Source organism: Stegastes partitus, unplaced genomic scaffold (genome assembly GCF_000690725.1).
Source record: "Stegastes partitus isolate 25-593 unplaced genomic scaffold, Stegastes_partitus-1.0.2 Scaffold1134, whole genome shotgun sequence".
Lineage (NCBI taxonomy): Eukaryota > Metazoa > Chordata > Actinopteri > Pomacentridae > Stegastes > Stegastes partitus.
In genome coordinates, this window is record NW_007578865.1 from 60,388 (window position 1) to 79,417 (window position 19,030).

General features: G+C 42.3%; 1 protein-coding gene across 7 annotated transcripts in view; it reads left to right on the forward strand.

Moving 5' to 3' along the window:
• LOC103368237 (nucleosome-remodeling factor subunit BPTF) overlaps positions 1-19,030 on the forward strand; it is a 49,894-nt gene that overhangs the window by 6,275 nt on the left and 24,589 nt on the right. For 4 of the 7 annotated variants that reach the window (XR_520762.1, XM_008296538.1, XM_008296540.1 and 1 more), the window contains exons 3-16: positions 2,608-2,659; positions 2,917-3,085; positions 8,012-8,263; positions 8,792-8,995; positions 10,020-10,202; positions 10,494-10,669; positions 10,906-11,085; positions 11,475-11,656; positions 11,866-11,997; positions 12,695-12,824; positions 13,550-13,685; positions 14,147-14,440; positions 14,666-16,760; positions 18,756-18,880. Coding sequence is in view for 6 of the 7 variants with exons in the window: in XM_008296538.1 (XP_008294760.1) it covers positions 2,608-2,659; positions 2,917-3,085; positions 8,012-8,263; positions 8,792-8,995; positions 10,020-10,202; positions 10,494-10,669; positions 10,906-11,085; positions 11,475-11,656; positions 11,866-11,997; positions 12,695-12,824; positions 13,550-13,685; positions 14,147-14,440; positions 14,666-16,760; positions 18,756-18,880 (4,310 nt within the window). In the remaining variant the exon portion in view is untranslated. The remainder of the gene's footprint in view (positions 1-2,607; positions 2,660-2,916; positions 3,086-8,011; positions 8,264-8,791; positions 8,996-10,019; positions 10,203-10,493; positions 10,670-10,905; positions 11,086-11,474; positions 11,657-11,865; positions 11,998-12,694; positions 12,825-13,549; positions 13,686-14,146; positions 14,441-14,665; positions 16,761-18,755; positions 18,881-19,030) is intronic. The other 3 variants (XM_008296542.1, XM_008296543.1, XM_008296539.1) reach the window with 2 other exon arrangements.

Sequence of the window (19,030 nt, forward strand, 5' to 3'; positions counted from 1 at the left end):
GGCTCCAGCCCCCCACGACCCTAGTAAGGATTAAGTGGTGTATAGATAATAGATGGATGGACGGACATCAGGTTCTGGCATTCATGTGGCCGTTACTTTGACATGTACCACACACATAAACAGTGTTGCAGACAAAGCACGCTCCCAGCGCCTCTCGCCTCACCACAAAAAACTGCTCAGCAAAGGCTTGAGAAAGAGCCCAGAGCACTGACCCAGCCTCCAAACTCCCCAGGTCCCAATCTGTTCCCGCATGCACAGGATTTATCAGAACAAGCCCGATCCAAGGAGGCCTCACCCTGCAACCCCGAGGATGTGCTGCCAGTGTCCTGGTGCACCACAGGACCCCCAGAGGTCCCGTGTCCAAACCCCGACGGGTCAGAGCTGTTTAGACACCCACGAGGGTGACCTACACAGTATTCAGGAGGTTTTAATGTTGTGGCTGAGTGGTGTAAAATCAAGAGTCACATATGGATGATTTCATGATCGTCAGGGGTGGATTTTTTATTCAATGTTTCAATCATTTAAAAAAATGTAAATGATTTATAAAAATTTGTGAACAATTTATGAGTTACTAATTAAGATCTTACCAATTTTCTCAAATGTGTTTGACTATTTTAGGCATTATATTATTATTTTAACCATATCGCCATGCCCCAGTAAGCACGAGTGTATGAAATACTTGATTTTTGTTTGTTTTTGTGAAGCCTATTTTCAGCATCTAACAAACTGTTACTACGATGAGTAGCTTGAAAATGAGCCGATAAATCTCTTCACTACCATAGCTAACCCTTTTTGAAGGTGATCCTATCAGGGAATCACATGCACTGGCTTTAGATCATTGTTTTGGAAAAAAAAAATGTTTTCAAGTAGAAATGCTCCTGTAAGTAGAGGCTATTAAAGCCACACTGGCCCTGTGACTGTAATACATGTGGACTAGATCTATAATATATGCTTTAATATGTGTTTGTAGGGATGTACAATGCAACTCCCAAGTCTTTTTTTGCACATCTACTATCATTTTACACACTGATACATGAGAACAAACTCTGAAGCACAACTGAGGAAATCAGTCTTTTTTTAAAAAAATAAAATAAAATAAAAACTCGATTTGTCAATGGACGTTTGGTTCTGCATTTGCCACTGGCATCTTGCATGTGTTTTACAGCTGTTCACACATGCTTTTTGTTGTTGTTGTTGTTGTTGTTGTTGTTGTTGTTGTTGTTATGTAATCAATATCTAGATCATTGTCTATGGTGAGAAACAGCCTGTAGTGTTTTTGGCTTGGTCTACTGTGTTGATGATGGTCCATCAAGCAAGATAACCAGAAAATGAACATGTTTAATGGATGGTTCTTTTAGGCAAAATCTGGGACACTTCAGAAAATAACTGCTGGCATGATGGATGCACTGTTGTCTCTGGCTAATGTATGGCTTGTTCATATTTATTTATGCATGTCTCTGGGACAGTACACACAAATTTATGAAGCCCTGAAGGGTCACAGTGGGACTTTTTTATGGACTATTTTTTTTTGTTACTCAGAATACTTTTGTGTTTCCTTGCAATGTTTTTTTCTGTATTCCCACTGATCCATACAAACAGTTGCTATGTGAGTCTAATTATAATAGACTGCCAGTTTAGGGGAATGCTCTGCAGATACCACAGAAAGGAGAGAAGGTGCATTTATTCCTCATTACTCATCGTTCAGGTCGACCTGTGACAGTTTACCACCGCTGGTTGTCAGCACAGCTGTAGCTGCTCTTCCTGGCTGGGATGATGGCTGAAGCTGTGGATATGGTTACTGCTTGAAGTTCAGCTCCATTTGTACTTCCATATACAGTGTGATGCAATGGATATGTCCAGCTCTACTTTAACTATTTGGGTCTGCGGTGCTGCTATAACAGAAGTGTTACCAATACACCGCAGGAGTTCAGAAATAGAGTCATTTCAATGCAGCAGTCAGCCAGCTCAACCATCACTGCACACATACACACCCTTGATAAACGAATGTGTCACGGGCATAATTTTAATAGCCAAAGCACATCCATGGCTACAGCCACAATTACAGTGACAGCTGTCAAGCCATGGCTGCAGTCATAATCAAATCTACAGTACATCTGTCTCAGCCGGCTTCAGCAGCAGCTTGTAAGCTAACTCCACTAGTTTTCTGTCTGAATGAAATGCAACTCGCCTGTGTCTGAGCAGCCACAGCTGAGGATGCAGTGACTCGCATGGGGCCACAACCAGCGGCAGTCCACTAGAGGATACACAATACTATAAAGCTCTGTGGATTAGAGGAAACATTACTGCAAAGGAATGCAAATGTATTTGAGGTGACACACAATTATTACAAGGTAACAAAAGTAGTCCCTGGAATACAATCTTCACCCTTCAGGGGATTTGTACAATTTAAAATGGAAAGTAGAACAATATACTGACAAGCAACATGGCAAACATGCAGCATTAGCTGGAATACAACCGTACAAAAGCATATGGAAAGTAAACGTATGTAGAACATGCATGTTCCAGTTTTATCTCCTTTTTCGCTCTTCATTCTGCCCCTCCTAATTTTTACCTAATTTGTCCTCCTTTTTCATGTCTCCCCTACAGAGAGGAGGATGGTGAGCAGGAGGACAAAGCCATCTGGTACTACAGCACCAAGGTAAATGGGACTCATCTTTTTCCCTTGCTGGGGTTGTATTTCCACAACAGAATCACATGTAATCACTTTATCTTCCTGTTACTTTATTTTAGTTTCTTACATACAATATGTATGTCTGTCACCACCGTGTTCTTTCTTTCTACTAAAATGCATCCTCACATTCCCTGTTTTTAGCCAGTTAAGCCGTCAGAAAACTGAACGAATGATGTGTAAGGTATTGCATTCATTAAACTCTTCCTAAACTCTGTTCTTCCCAGGTCCAGCTGGCCGAGCTAATAGACTGCCTGGATAAGGAGTACTGGGAGGCCGACCTGTATGCAGCCCTGGAGGAGATAAGAGACGAGGTGCACATGCATATGGACATCACCGAGGACCTAACCAACAAGGCCCGTGGTAGCAACAAGTGTTTCTTCACCGCTGCCAATGGTAAAAAAGCTTATCATTCTTTGTCTTTTTCAGAAAACAGGCCCTGAGATTCTCAGATGGCTTCTGTCACTGAATTCAATCATGGCTGACAGGGAGAGAAGGATCTCTTTAAGCTCAAAATAATTTTCCTCTTTCTCTTTCTTGTTGTCACTGTGTCCTCATTCCTCTGCCTACTTTCTTGCCAGTAATCATGAATGCCACCCAGTCATAGATGGCTCGGCCATAGGAATCAACCCAGCTATTATGTAACCTTACTCTGGTCCCGGTCTGGCTCGTGTCCAACACTTGAGCTTCCCCTCAGTCCCTCATCCTTTCCCTTCTGCCTGTAGGGCTTCCACCAAAGCCCTGCGAATCTGTCGGCTTTCTGTGTTGATTAAAATGATGCACATTTGAGCGCATAACAGCACGTCGTATTTATAGCATTCAGTTCGCTGTGCAGTGGAAGTTCATAATGATTATGTTTTGGAAAATTCTACCCTTTAAATGGCGTCGTTATGAGCTGTGTTAACTTTTGATGCAGTGGAAACTCGCAGTTCTAAGAAGCATCTGCTGTGCACAGATAAGTTAAAGATGTTCTCTGACAATGAGCTTTTATCTTTTTTATTATTTTTTTTTCCCTTTACCCCCGGGAAGTAGACAATACAGGCAGAGAAAAAAAAAGTTTGACACTGGAATGAATAAATACAGCTTTCGTCAAACGGTTTCAAACTGACAGCAGAATTGTTCATCCTTGTAGCACTGTCATATTTGTGTTTCTTTGGTTAGAGTACACAGTACAGCAGCCTCAGTGGCAAGATGCGTGTTGCAAACTTATTACAACTGCTACAAAGATACACAATTTCTGAGTCAGAAAAAAAAGTGCAAGAAAGAAAAAAAACTTTATGACTAGAAAATGCATTCCCTCCTAACTTTTGGAGCCTGTTCTGACAGCTCATCTACAAGACTGGAAATCCAGAAATACATCAAACAAAGCCGAGTAGCTAACATCAGCTTTCATTAAATGTAGTTTGTTTTAGTTTATACAGTCATTTTATGATTCTCACGTAAAATGTACATGTTTCCTTGCTCTCAACGGGTTATCATCTTGTCATTATACAATATTGTTCTTCTTCTTTTAAGTTATTCTGGTAGATTAATTGTAGCAACTGGACTTGCTTGAGTTCCTTGAAGACGTTCCACCTCTCATCCAAGAGGCTTCATCAGCTCTGACTGACTAGTTGGGAGTTCCAGATACTTATATCCTAAAGGATCCATTAACACCTGAGTTTCGGTTTTAATTGGGGGTTTGTTCCTCCTCCCCCTCGTTATATGGGTCATTAGTGTTCCCTCTGCCACAGTGGGGCTCGTCAGGGTCTTTTGTGGCTAGGTGTGAATGTGGTTTCATCTTCCTGGAGAGAGATCTTAGGACTGAATTGAACTGAATTGACTGAAACAGGTGAGAGATGGATGGTCTTTCCAGTTTGACATAGACGGCTTCTTTCACCCCTCTCTCAAACCATCTGTCCTCCCTGGCCAACATCTGTACTCAGGTGTTAATGGCTCCTTAAGGATATAAGTATCTGGAACTCCCATCTAGTCTGTCAGAACTGATGAAGCCTCTTGGATGAGAGGTGAAACGTCTTCAAGGAACTCAAGCAAGTCCAGTTGCTACCATTAATCTACCAGAATAACCATGACCTGGATGACTTGAGAATCTTCACAGACTTCTTCCTTTCAGGTTTGTTAGGAAATAGTGACTGCATCTGCAAATCGGTGTTTAAACGAAGGGGGAAATGATCTTTGTTGAAAAAGTTGTGGTAGAAAGAACAAGCTGGAAATGCTTGTTTTATGACAAAAGAGAGCTGTTAGTTCTATCTGATGCAAAATTTCCAATTTGGGAGATGACCGAATGGACACCGATGGTTATGATGTCCAACATAACAAACGCATACACTCACTCAAAGTCAGACTTAATGTGCTGAACAAAAACAACCTGACCACAGAATCCTTAATCAAAACTTCTGCATCACTCATGCACACATAGTTATGTCTCCCTCAGTAATAAAAGACAGATTTGAGTCATTTGCATTTTTGATGTTTTCCTCTTTCCTTGAGCTTATTTTTTCAGACCTGCCATCTGTCTGTATGAGAAGTTAAGTATTTTGGACAGACAGAATTCTTTCCTGAATTTAATTGCTCCTGCCCCCGTTCAAATTTTCCTCAGTGATTTATTTGATGGAACACGATAATATCTGAAACAGCTGCTTGCCATCTATTTTCTACTTTGTTATATTACAAATTGTATCGGTGCAGACAGAGGTTTTACAGTCAGCCAATCTATCAACTTTATTTGTTTCCAGTGGGGAACTTGGTTATGCGAGCAATGGGATACACACATTCAGCACCCATTAAACACAAGACACATAAATACAACACTAAAAGCATAAATACAAGGTAAAATATTCAGTGAAAACCCTTCTGCAAAACTCCCATTTCCTACTCGCCTTTTTGAGGGAGATGGCAGTGGATTTTTTGATTCTCTTGGTTTTTGCTAGTAAAAATATGAGAAGAGTGCTAGAAGGCAGAAACTAAGGCTGAAGATGTTAATGATTGAGTTAGTTGAATAAATGCAGGTATTACTCTGATAGAAATGTAATAACCAGTAAAGGAGACAATGAGGAACGTTGTAGATTAGCTGTAGTACCTGGTTCTTCCACCTGGTGCCTTGTACCGCATAATGCTGATGGGCAAGCAGAGAGCATTGTGGGAGTTTTTTTAATAAAAAACTATCTTCTGTAGTGGTTAATGACCTGTAGCTTGACCTGACGTATCAAAGATATTCTGGAGTACAGCAGGACGTTGTTCCTAGAACTGAGTGGCTTATGTGACCAAGATAGCTTTAAAGCAAATGTCACATGCCCATGATGATGAAAAATAGTTCTAAAAGCATGTGGAATAATTCCCACTGTACTTTAACATCAGTGACATTTCCTGATTAACAGTGCAGACTGTCATTTATGAACACTGTTTTAAATTTGCATCACGAGTTTTTAATTAAAAGTAACACATTAGGGGTGTAAAGCATTAATCAATTGATTGCCGTTATTAATTTAACAGATTGAAAATACAGCCGTGACTCGATAGTGCAACACTAAATGTAAAACCTTCTTTTATGTCGGATAGCAAGGCTGTCGGATTGTCAAGACGGAGGTTAAGATACAAGGAGGGCTTGATGCTTGAAGGGTCATTTGTTGTTAATATTTGTTATAATAACTAGTAGGGCTGGTCTGAATAGAACTTTCTGGTCTCTGGATATTCAGGTCCAATTAATGATGAATATCCAAACATTCGGTGCAGTAACGGGGTACTCGTTGGATCGTATTAAGTTCACACAGCAGATCACATACAACACACATAACGAACTTGCAAAAAAATTGGATTTCACAAAAAAATCTGAATTGAGCATTAAGTCCTGCAGTCTGAACGTAGCCAATCTGTCGGACTGTTCAGTCAGATAATACGCTGTTATCCTTATTTGTGACATAAAATGTCATGTTGGAGTCGGAATCCAAGGCTGTCGGTATGTTAAGGCTATTTTTCATGGGTTCCATTCATTTTTCCTAAAAACCTGTTGGATGGCAAGGTTTTCAGATTGTTAAGGGTTGGATTATCAAGTCATGACTGTATATTAACCGATATGGTAGAAGATGAAGGACATGCATGTCAGATAATGTATCGTAGATTAGCTGTAGTACCTGGTTCTCACTGTGTAATACACTCGTGACCTGAGGAGGCGGCAACTCGAACTATAGGCAGTTCATGTTGGCGTGTAGAGAGCATTGTGAGTGTTAGGTTAGCAACAGGGCCACTATGACAAAAACTCCTGTGATGCTTAATGGAATCTGGCCAGCTCTCTGATTTTTCAAGTCAAGTCAAGTTCAAGCCTCATGTCAGCCTTATGGAGTCATTTCCACTGTACTCACTTCGTATTACTTGTTAATGACTTATTGATCGGTACTGCTGCTGACTGATAATTCAGAATATTGTTCAAAATTTGCACTCCTAACTGAAACTGTTGGTATGCAGGACAGGAACCATCAGACAGGATGAATGTGGCTTTCTTTCATAACTTTGTTTGGACATTGAGCAATTGATGACATCAGATAAACAAGAATTGCTCGGTTGGGTTAATCTGTAATGATGCCACCCATGAATCATACTCCCACGTGTCTTCCACTGTTTATTAATGGCGCCTCACATTCTAACACTGGATTGATCAATTTAAAACTGACCACACTCTATAATCTAAGTTTTTAGTGTTGTTATAGAGAGTAGGTTGGGATTCAGGTCCTGTTTAAGGGTACAATGCAGTCATTGTACACACAAATTATCTAACACAAATCATAAGCAGTGTGTTGCTGCCACCGTTTGTGATGTCTAAATAAAGAGCTCTGCTTGAAGGGAACTCTGTGTCTTCTCAGTTTTTTGGTCTGACATAATTTAACCCCAAAATGTCTCTTTTTTTTTCTTTTTTCTTTTATAAATCTTTTCCTTATTCATATTATATCAGTCGTCAGTTTGATCAATTCATTTCTGATACCTTGAGACTGATATGAAATTTAGTTGCGATACTATAAGTTTCACTTTAGATGTTTTCTGTTCCACGATACGGCTCATCACTTGCGAACAATTTCAATTTTTTTTTGAGTTTTTTCGTACTTCGTTTTCTGACGAGAGGCTTCAAAAAGTTGTGATGCAGCGCCTTTTTAACATACAGCGCATGACAAGTCAATGAGATTTCAACATAATTCTTTTTGTTGTTGTTCTTTCACCACTGAGTGCATGTTTCACAGAAGCTCCCTGTCCGTCACTGGTTCTTGAGCTATTTCCAGGCTGACCCTTTTAATTTTTATTACACTTTTTGTTTTTCCTTCCTCTTTCATCCAGAGGAGATCCTGGAGCGATTGCGAGCCAAGAAGGAGGAGGAGCTGGAAGAGGTGAAAAGACGGGCTGCCGAGGAGGCTCAGAAAGCGAGGTTGGAGAAGGAGAAGATGGAGAGCGATTTGGAGAGGGAGGACGAAGACGCCAAGCTAAAGGGTGAGGGGCAGCAGGACAAGATGAAAGATCTGACAAGGGAAGATGGGGAGCAGCGGGCGAGAGAAGAGGCTACAAAGGAGAGGGATGCCGTCAAAACTGGAGGTGATTATGGCCTTCTTGAATTTTACATCGTACTTATAGCAAATAATGATGAGATTAGAAGACAAGAAAACCTGTATTTCTGGCTGTTGGTACCTGTCCTGTGCCTTATTCTCTATTTTCTGCCTGAAGAAAGAAGAACATCACTATAATTGTGTAATTAGTTATTGATTAAAGGATCAATTTCACTTATTGGTCCTCTTTTTCATGACTCAAGTGCCAAGTTTGGCACTCACAGTGAATCTATGTTCATTTATGGTAATGTTTCTTATGGATCTGTACTATCCAGTGCAATAAAGAGGTTCTTATACAGATTAATAAGCTATTTATTACAAACCCACAAACATCATGATGCAAGTGAACTGTAGAAGTTGAGATAAAGTTTCAAAGATAGAATACGTAGCCTAATTTTCTGATTTAATTGCATTTTCCAGCCCCAATCATCACTTTTTTTGCCATTATCACTAAGTTAACAATGCATTATCAGCTAAAATCCACAATATTGACAATACTGCTGCTGTTCATCTGTAGTCGGTGAAGCGCCGCCCACTGGCCGAGATGGCAGTAGTGGCAGTAGAATCTCAGACGGGCCCGTACTCCCAGCTACCTGTTCTCCAACACAAACCACCACTATGAGCTCTAGTGTGCCCACTGAGGCTTCAAAGCCCCCAGCCTCCACTGTAGAGGTTCGGAGAGACGGATGTTCCCATGCGGAGGTCTCTAACAACGCTCAAGGTACACAAGAACATTTACGGGTGACATTGTCCTCATTAAGCTTCTTTTGGGAATCTGCTTCACTGCCAAAGTCTGCCGCTTCACAGGATGGTGATGAATCTCATACTTCTGGCATCACCAGTGACTTGTTTATTCCACCATAAACCCCCAGTGCTTTGGTGTTCCTCTTGATCATTTCCCTGCCTGGCTCTTTGCATGTGGCGCTCATTCCATCTGCTGGCTTTTTTTTTTTTTTCTTTTCGTTCAGTTGTCCAGTTATTTCTTGAATCAGCCTTGGAACCCTTTTCAGCCATTCTGCGCTTCCAACCTCAACTCTTTACACTTTCTTCTACTCTAAAGGGATGAGAAGCTGATTGCATCGAGTTGATTCGTAATCACACGGCAGTCACTACAATCAGCATGACTAGAAGCAGGCTTCTAACAGCTGGGGACACTGTTCACATTGCCTGTTGCAGTAACTCTTGAAAAAAAAAAACGCTTTTCTTTGGATGCTTGCTTGTAATCAGCGCCTTAGATTAAATATTGTTCTGTTTAGTTCTAGCCTTTGTTGGGTAAATTGTTCAGTGATTATGTGCACATATTGGTCTTTTAACAATTACAGAGCTTCACCATTTGTTGTTGTGGTCATGTATGCACAAGCCTTGCTGGAGCCTTGTCTTGCCTGGATTCGCTACTCATTGCTTTCAAGTGACCCCTTCCAACACTCGAACTGGCTTTTCGCTGCATGTATTATGCATTACTCATCAGCAGAGGGAGCCACAGCCTTAACATTTTTTTTAGAAGTGTCTCAAGAAAGCGTTTGTCTTTGCTAAAACTAAGTTTATTATGTATATCGGTCGGTGTTAATCACCTTTCATAGTTTTTTTTCAGTTCAGCAATTTCATCCTGGGCTACCGCATTCATCCTTCTGGGTAAAACAGTCCATGAAAAATGCCTCTGATGACGGCTGATGACAAGCAGAACATCTCGGTTAAGACATGCCAGGCTAATGGTCAGTGCAATTTATGCTTTTCTGTCTGCGTAGCAGAAAACTCCAATTCTGTCCCTGTCAGTGGAGATGGCGTCCCCAGCCTAAGCCAACCCTCCCAGCCCAGCGAGGAGAACAGTAACAGCAGCATAGGAACTGGTGCCCCTCCCAGGGTCCCTGAACCCCCCGACTTGGCTGACAAGTCCTCCCAGTCATCCATGGCAAGCTTCGATGACGCAGGTCTGACAAAGCAGCAAGTCATCATTACATCTTGTTTAGTTGTATGATTATAGCTCTCTTTTACAAGAATATGTATCATACTGGATACTGAGGAAAGCTAACCTTACAAGTCAAAATCATGCCAGAAATAGCTGTACTAGTGCTAGTCATCTACACATTGTATGTATTTAATAGGCCTCAGAATAGACTAGTAGTGCATTGAAATGAAACTTTTTTTTCTGTTTAATAATCTCTGTACATCATATCACCAGCTCCCTCTGTGCTTGACTGAACTTGGCATTGCATTTCCAGGGGACGGTAAAGACTCAACCAACGGTGACACGGCAGGTCTCGGCAGCAAGAAGTCTTCCGCTACCCGCATGGTGACCCGGCTGAGGAACCCGGACAGCAAGCTGAGCCAGCTGAAAAACCAACAGGTTGCAGCTGCTGTTCACGAAGCCAACAGGGGCTTCAAGGAGGGCAAAGAGGTGAGAAATGAGTTTGCTCTTTCAGGTGATACATGAAAAATGTTAACACAGCGCCTAACAACGACACAACCGGCCCCTCATCAAGGATTCTAAGTATCTTCGAAGGAACAGTGTTTTAGATGCATTATTATAAAGTAGTAACTGTAGGTCATTTCAAGGTTGCAAATCAGTGACAGCTTTTTTTTTTTTCATTCACAGCATCTAGTTGCAATGAGTTCTTTTGCTTTCCTCTCTAGGTACTGGTAGTAAATGCCCAAGGTGACATCACCCGTGTCAGCACACGCAGCAGCAAGGAGGTGGTCATGAAGGGGACCATCTGCCAATACTTCAAGCTCGGTCAGGAAGGCAAATACCGCGTCTATCATAACCAGTACAGCTCCAATGCTCTGGCCCTCAACAAGCACCAGCACAGAGAGGTAAGCTGCATGACAAATTGCTGGTTCTGCCATTTGAATGTTTGTTATAAATACTCATTAATGTGCCAGGCAATACAATAGTAAGATTATCATGAATATATCTGTCATGAAATGCATGCCTGCATGCTGGCTTAGTGGTTCCAATACTATTCTGGGCTTTTTAGCCTCTCCTCATCATTGCAAAGGTGTTTTCCTGTTATTACAAAAACATTCAAGTCAGATTGGAGTGGAAGGGGGATTATAAATTGTCCACAGTTGGAAATTCTTGTTTGTTTGTGTCTGATTACCAAGGATAAGCTTTATTCCTCTTGTGTAGCAGTTTTGGACCTGGTATTAGGCAGGTGTTGAATGAATTGTCTTTCTGACTCTACTCATTTGATTTTCATCAGGACCATGACAAGAGGCGGCATCTCTCCCACAAGCTCTGCATGACACCAGCAGGAGAATTCAAGTGGAACGGGTCCATCCACGGCTCTAAGGTGTTGACCATCTCAACTTTGAGACTCACCATCATCCAGCTGGAGAACAATGTTCCAGCACCATTCATGCACCCTAACTGGGCCTCACACAGGTATCGACACACAAACTGTTCAGCGCGTATTGGTTTTAGTGCTTTAGTTTGACAGCAAGGTTCAGTAAATCTGCATGTAGACATGAATGCAATGTGGCGTTTTTACCAAAATGTAAAAGCAAACCATGACCAAATGTAGCCTAAATGTGAAAGCACCCTTAGTAAAAAGAGGCTGAAGCATGTGAAATGTTTTTTTGTTTGTTTTGTAGGACCAATTGGATCAAAGCTGTTCAGATGTGCAGCAAGGCCAGAGAGTTTGCACTGGCTCTGGCCATCCTGGAGTGTGCCATCAAGCCTGTGGCTATGCTGCCTGTCTGGAAAGACTCACTGGGCCATACCAGGTACATAAATACTATACTTGTAGGTATGTACAGTACACACTATGTACGCGTATGAATCTGCACTTTTGCCCACTGATATAATTTCCCAAAACACAGACAGATTCAGTTTAAATGTAAAACACTCAAATACTTGAGAAAACTCAAACAAGCATTCAGTGCATGTACATGGGATGTGCGCCCAGTTTAGCAGGCAGAGCCGATCATAACCAGATCAGATCAAAAGGCCCACCCTGGCTGTGAGGCATAATATTTAGACTGCAAGTCCACCACCAGCACCACCCACCCCTGCCTCAACTACTGCTTCAGCACCGCGAGGCCCCTTTAAAGAGGTGATTGTCCAAGATTTCACAAGGTTAGGACCAGAATGTGGGTATGTATATGTCTGAACTATGAACAGAAGAGACTTGCATTTCAACAACTTGGATTACAAGTGTGTATGTGAGTGTTTCTTGGAACTGTTCCAAGAGCAGCTGTCATCGTCTCATCTGTAAGGAGGGCTTTGATCATACTTTTACATGAAGGAGAAGCTGCTCGATTGTTTATTTACATTTAATAACATGGGAAAAAAAGTACAATTGGCTAACAGTGAAGAAATGACATCCTTCTCTGTGCTACTGGTCTTAGCATAAATATACTAACAGTTCCAGTTTAGGAGCTGCAGGCTGTGCCAAATGACAATTCATGAAACTGTTTTCAGGTTGAACCGCATGACATCCATGGAGCGTGAGGAGAAAGAGAAAGTGAAGAAGAGGGAAAAGAAGCTGGAGGATGAGGAGACGTTGCAACAAGCCACCTGGGTCAAGTACACCTTTCCAATTAAGCACCAGGTACGTCACATACATACCCACAAATTACAGCTTTTCAGATTTAAAATTTGCTACAAGAAGGAAGACACTCTAACACTCTAATACACTCTGAGCACATCAGATCAGATTGGATCACCCTCACTGTGCATTTGTATTTATTACTAGCCAGGAAGACTGTGTCATCATGCCCAGCGAATCTGACACTAAGCTGAGCATCAGTGTTGATTTCCATGACACTGGAACGTTATAAAACATCCTGAGGCAGCCATGTTTAGCTGCACCAGTGAAAAAATTGAGTGTCGATTTGTAAGGATAACATCCTAACTCTTCCACCTATTGTCCGAGCCAACATGAAACATGTACTCATAATGGGATGACAGTAGTAATGTTTCATTCTAATCTCCGCCTACATTGAAACTTAATGTCTGGAAAACTGAGTCACTGCAGTGGGAAACAGTTGTGTGTATGTTGTGGATGTGTGCATGAGTGACCATCAAGGGCTCTTTGATGCAGCAAGTTGGGCTCTGCTGTGAGTCATTTCCCTCAGCAATTAGTGATCACTATGTGAATAACCTCTAAACTTTTAAGCTCCTTATATGGTCACTCTCTCATTTTCCCACAACTTTTTTCTGTCTCTTCCAATTTACTTTTCTCCATTTTAAATTCTTGTTTCTCTCTCCTTTTTTTTTTTTTTTTTTATCCGTCTTGTCCTCATTTTTTTGTCTACTTTCTTGTCTGGTGCAAAGGTGTGGAAGCAGAAAGGAGAGGAGTATCGTGTTACGGGCTACGGGGGCTGGAGCTGGATTAGTAGGACTTATGTGCAGCGCTTTGTCCCCAGGCTTCCCGGCAACACCAACGCCAACTACCGCAAAGAACTGGAAGGTCTGGAACTGGAGATTTTGGGGCCTAAAGTGTGGTTTTTGTTTTTTTTGGAATTAAAGTTTTTTTTTGCCTATATTTATATCTTGTTCAGTTATCTTAACAATGTGAATTTTATGTGTTGGTTGGGCTGCAGGGAATTAAGCCTCTCTTTTGATGTGGATCTCATCAAGTTCTATGTTACCATTTCTAAAGAGATGTCAGATTTGTACTGAGATGCGTCCAAACTAAGATTTTTACTTATGTGGCTCTCATGAGTTTACTTGACCAAAAAGACGATCAAAGACCTGACAGATAGTTTGTATTCTTGTTTTTCCCTACTGATAATTTATGTTGTTAACTGTTGCTAGTTCAAATATTTATGGATTTCTTAAAGAGCCCAATTATATTATATTATTATGAGTAGCTTTTTTTAAAAACAGACTAATATGGAAAATAACACTTCTCACTGTGTTTTTCCAAAGATGCTAAACTTGGCAAGAAATGTACCCTCTTGGACTTGAGTCGACGGCCGAGTGTAGTCGCACCTGAAGCTCAGGGTGAGGCCGCCTTAAGCAGTGAGGCAAAAGATCAAGACTCATCGAGCCTCTCCAAGCCCGATCATCTGACGTCCGCTGAAGGTTTAGAGTCTAATGAGCGGATGGAAGAAGAAAAGAAAGAAGAGGTAGATGAAAAAGAAAAAGAGGAATCGTCAGCGGTAGAATCGCCAGCAAAGATGGAGGTGGATCCCACAGACTCACCGTCAGATGAAGAGCGAAGTATGACAGAGTGCGACTTTGTGTCTAATAACATTGTATTCAGTTGCACGGTCAATATGACTGATCTTACATTGGTAATTTGTCAGTGTCATCATCATTTGAAACCCATATTTTTATTTCCCCAGCTTTCTCCTACTTGATTAAAAGACATTACAAGGGGAATGTGATGAAGTGTCTCAATTATATGTCAACGTGAATAAGAGTCTAAATCGGTTTTCTCTCCAGGGTCCAGTGTTCACGAGGACAAGGCTTCCCTGAAAGAGGAGCCGACAGAAGACTCCCAGCGGCCCTTTAACTATGATGTCGTGGACGTCAGCAAGGGCTTCCTCACCCGCATTGCCTACAAGAAGAAGGTCAAGTCCTCCAAGCTGGACAGCCTGCTGGAGCGCCGAGTCAAGCAGCACGTAATCGAAGAGAGACAAAGACCGCAGGTGTCGGCCTCCACACCCCAGAGCACAACGCCCGTTTCCTCCACTTCAGCCCCAGCTCTGAGCACTCCGGTCCGGCCGCGGTCGCCACTCAAGCCGCACGCTCTCGCTCAGACACAGCTCGCACTGGGCGACGCTGTGAAAGTGGAGGAGAAATCTTCCACAGCAGAAACTCCAGGGCCAGGAGAAGTTAGAGGACAAGAAGCAGAGCGGCAGAGTCCGTCTGAGCTCTCTAAAACTACAGATAAAATCGTCGCTCCTCTTCCTTCTCCTGTTTCGGACTCCACACCCAAAGACAGTTGTAGTACAGGTACAGGTGAAGACTCTGATTCACCACAAAACCAAACCACCTCTATGCCCCAAGAGTTAGAGGAAAACCTAACAGAAAGGACTACGGGGCCTAAAGAAACTAGTTCAGACAGTTCGTCGCAAGAGGGTGTCAAACTGCCCGATGTGCAAGAAACAACAGCTGGGGGAATTCATAGCTCTTTAGAGCAACAAACAGCCTGTGTTGCATCAGATGTTACCAAGGCTGCACGTATTGAAAATACAGGGCCTGAGGTACCCAGCTTAAAATTGGACACTGTAAGGACATTTTCCAGTGTTCTCCATCAAAACAGCAGTCAGAACACTTCTCCTGCTAAACTTACTCAGCAAAACCCAGAAACTTTAAGCTCAGTGCATTCGGGCACAGAGGAAAATGGCATGGGGCCAGAGGAGAACCAAGAAAATATGCAAGGCACTGGACATGGTAGAACCATCGGTGACAGTACTCCTGAGCCAGATTCTCCTCTCCCTCAGGTAAATGGTAATGATGGCTTGGGTAGTGAAAGCATTTTGAGTAACTCTGTAATGAGCTCAAATAATGGTTTGCTCACCAACAAGCCCCAGCCCAAGGTGAACAGCATCGGTAAAGTTGAACAACAAGGGCTGGTTGTCTCGTTGAAAGACGGCACACAGCAAAAGCCTTTGGTGAATGGAGATTTGGCCTCCGTAAATGACCGTACGGAGGTTCGGGAAAAAGAACCGAGTCCAGTTTCTAAGGTAGAGGACAAGATAACGTTGTTCGACCAGGATTACAAACCTCCACTGAAGATCTCAAGGCTGGAAAACAACATAGACACGCAACACAACAGTGCATCAGCTTTTCAATCTGTGGCGACCAAACCCAGTTCTGGGGTCAAGATCATAAGGATGGCCCCATCTCCTATACCTTCTGCGGAAGAGTCCAGCCTCAGCGACGACTTTGCAGAGGAGAACAGTAACAGCGGGACGACGGAACCTCTCAAAACCATCATCACCCAGGTAACCACGACCTCCACCACCACCACCACCACGGTAGTTTCCACTGAAATGAGGATAGCCAAAGGGCCATCGAAAACATCCGGAGATTTGACGACGCCTGTGACGTCGACAACGGAGAGCAGCGCAGTGTCTACTCTTACCACCATGACCAAAACAACTGTGACCAAAATCTGTTCCTCCGGGCTCGACGGACAGTCGGAAGACAGCCAGAGCGAAACAGTCAAGCAAGAACAGAAAACGACGCTCTCTGCCTCCATCAGCGAGTCAACGACTGGCACCGGCGGTAAAACCTCAGTGTCTTCAATCACTGTGAGCCAGGAGGCCTCGTCGTCAACGAAGGGCCGAGTGCGCCTCCTCAAATTCTCCCGCACCAAGAAGACGCGCTCGGACACAGCTCTTCCTTCTTACCGCAAGTTTGTCACCAAGAGCAACCGGAAGAGCATTTTTGTGTTGCCTCATGACGACTTGAAGGTGCTGGCGAGGCGAGGCGGATTCCGCGAGGTGCCGGTGTTCAGCTACAATGCCAAGCCGGCGCTGGATATCTGGCCTTATCCTTCACCCAGGCCCACATTCGGCATCACCTGGAGGTACGCTCGCTCTCTCACTTAATCTTTCTCACACATTTTCTATTCAGTGTTCTCTGTTTCTGAGGGTGTTGTTGAAGAGATGTAGAGGCTCTAGAAACTGGACAGGCTACTTTGTGTAATGATACAAAAACGGCAGAGGAAGGCAATCCAAATAGCGGATACAGGATAAGGGCAACGATTTAAACTGAGGCCTTTTGTCTGTGAGGCAGTGAATGCAACATGACGTCACAACGGATGTACTGTTGGACACCAGATATTGAAATGGGGGTGAGAAATTCAAATCCGAAAAAATTAAGTCAAAGTTTTATGGTATTTTTAATATGGCATATTGATTTTACTATTTGACGGTCAAACTTGATTTGTACATATTGACTTTTTAAAAAATCCTAATCATTTCAAACCCTGCATAAAATTTAGTATTCACTTGTATCATTATTTTACAATAGGCCACTCCGGGGTAACATATTTAACATTATTTAGAAGACACCCCTTTTATACATATAAGTATTTTTTTAAGTTGATTTATATTTTGGAGAAGAGCATCCGGTCAGTGAAAGTGCATTCCATGAAGAGGAAATCAAAATATATGGCTGCTGGACATCGGAGTACTATTATTCACATTTACCCTGTTTTCAGCTTTACTTCTGGCTACCTGCTTATTGACAGCAGCTGATTGGACACTTTGGTCTAGTGATGCTGCAATAAAAAGTCTTACAGTTTCACTCCATTTTTAGTCTGTGTTGAACCAGGAAAAATGAAAAACTGTTTTTAAAGAAATTAACACATAAAGGTAAAACGAAACCAAAAAAATTATAACCATTTTTCTTGAGACATTCATCTCGACTTAATCGACTCCAAAAAGCTGTTGTGCTCCGTCTAACTACAGTTAGTTCCAAGAACATGTAATTCATAATCGGAGAAGGAGTGTGACATTTTACGCATTATTGTCTGTGTAGCTTTGTGGTTCTTAGATTATAATGTCTTTTTTTTTTCTTTCACACTTATTCAACAGCTGCACTTTAAAAAGAACATTTGTGCAATTTACCAAAAAAACAAAAAAAACAAACATGGGGTCAAGGCCAACAATATTTTCCGTTATCGTTTACATTTAAATCTTCTCCTGGTTTTGTCAGAGCGCCATGTCCCTGTTGATTTATTGTCCGTTATGTCTTCTCCCTTCCTGTCCGTCATTGGCGGCTTTGGCCCAGAGTGATGCTGTAGCTCTGGGTCTGGTGTCACACAGCGACCTCTGGTTATTTTGACCAGACCTCAGAGTTCCGAAGCAGACATGAATCATCCGGTGGTCAGAGAGGTGTCACGATGTTCACTTCGTGCACTGACCAAGCTCCTTCAGCCCAGCCGTGTTTTTCTGCCTGTGGTTACACATGGCTAAAGGAATAACTACCAAACCCTAAACACACACACACACACACACACACACACACAGACACACACACTTGCACACATCCTGGTGATGATCATGTTCAAGATGTTTTAAATTATGTGTCCAAGTGCCAAGTTCATTGTCAGAACAGCAGGACGGGCCATAATGATGCAAGGAAGGAATATTTCTTGTTTAGGAGCTTACTCATTGATGGATGACATCCTGCCACTGAGAACAGTCCTGGATTGTTTATTAAATTTAAAATGAAATATGCATATAACCTTCTACTTTGAACTTTGTGAATTAAAGCTTTAATGTGCTTTTCTATCCAGAGATAATATCGGTCATGTTAGTGCATTAAAAATTATTAATAATGAAGGCTAGTTTTTCCGTTTCTTTTATGAAAATGGCCGTGAAGGGACAGAAATATGACCGAAGCTTCAGTCTGTTTCACTTTGTCTCTTCTGGTTCCAAGTTCGTGCTTCTATTCTTTCAATCAGGAGTGTTTAAAATGTTGACTTGCATCAAAATGTACACAGCAGACATTTCCTCCAGCCCTAGAAATGTTTACTCTCATGACTAAAACGTGAACCTCTGGGTGTTGCATCAAGGTATCGGCTGCAGACGGTGAAGTCTCTGGCTGGAGTGAGCCTCATGCTGAGGCTGCTGTGGGCCTGCCTGAGATGGGACGACATGGCCGTGAAACCATCGGCTGCTGTCGGCACCACACGTACAGGTAGACCCTCCTATCCATCCAAATCATCAAATACATGCGTCATTTATTTTCCTGTAAAGCTCAGATAGATGCTCTTAAAGAAGTGGCAGCTACAGCTTTGATCGTGCTGAAGTTTGGGTATTGAGGGTGGTTTTAATTCTAGTTTTTGTT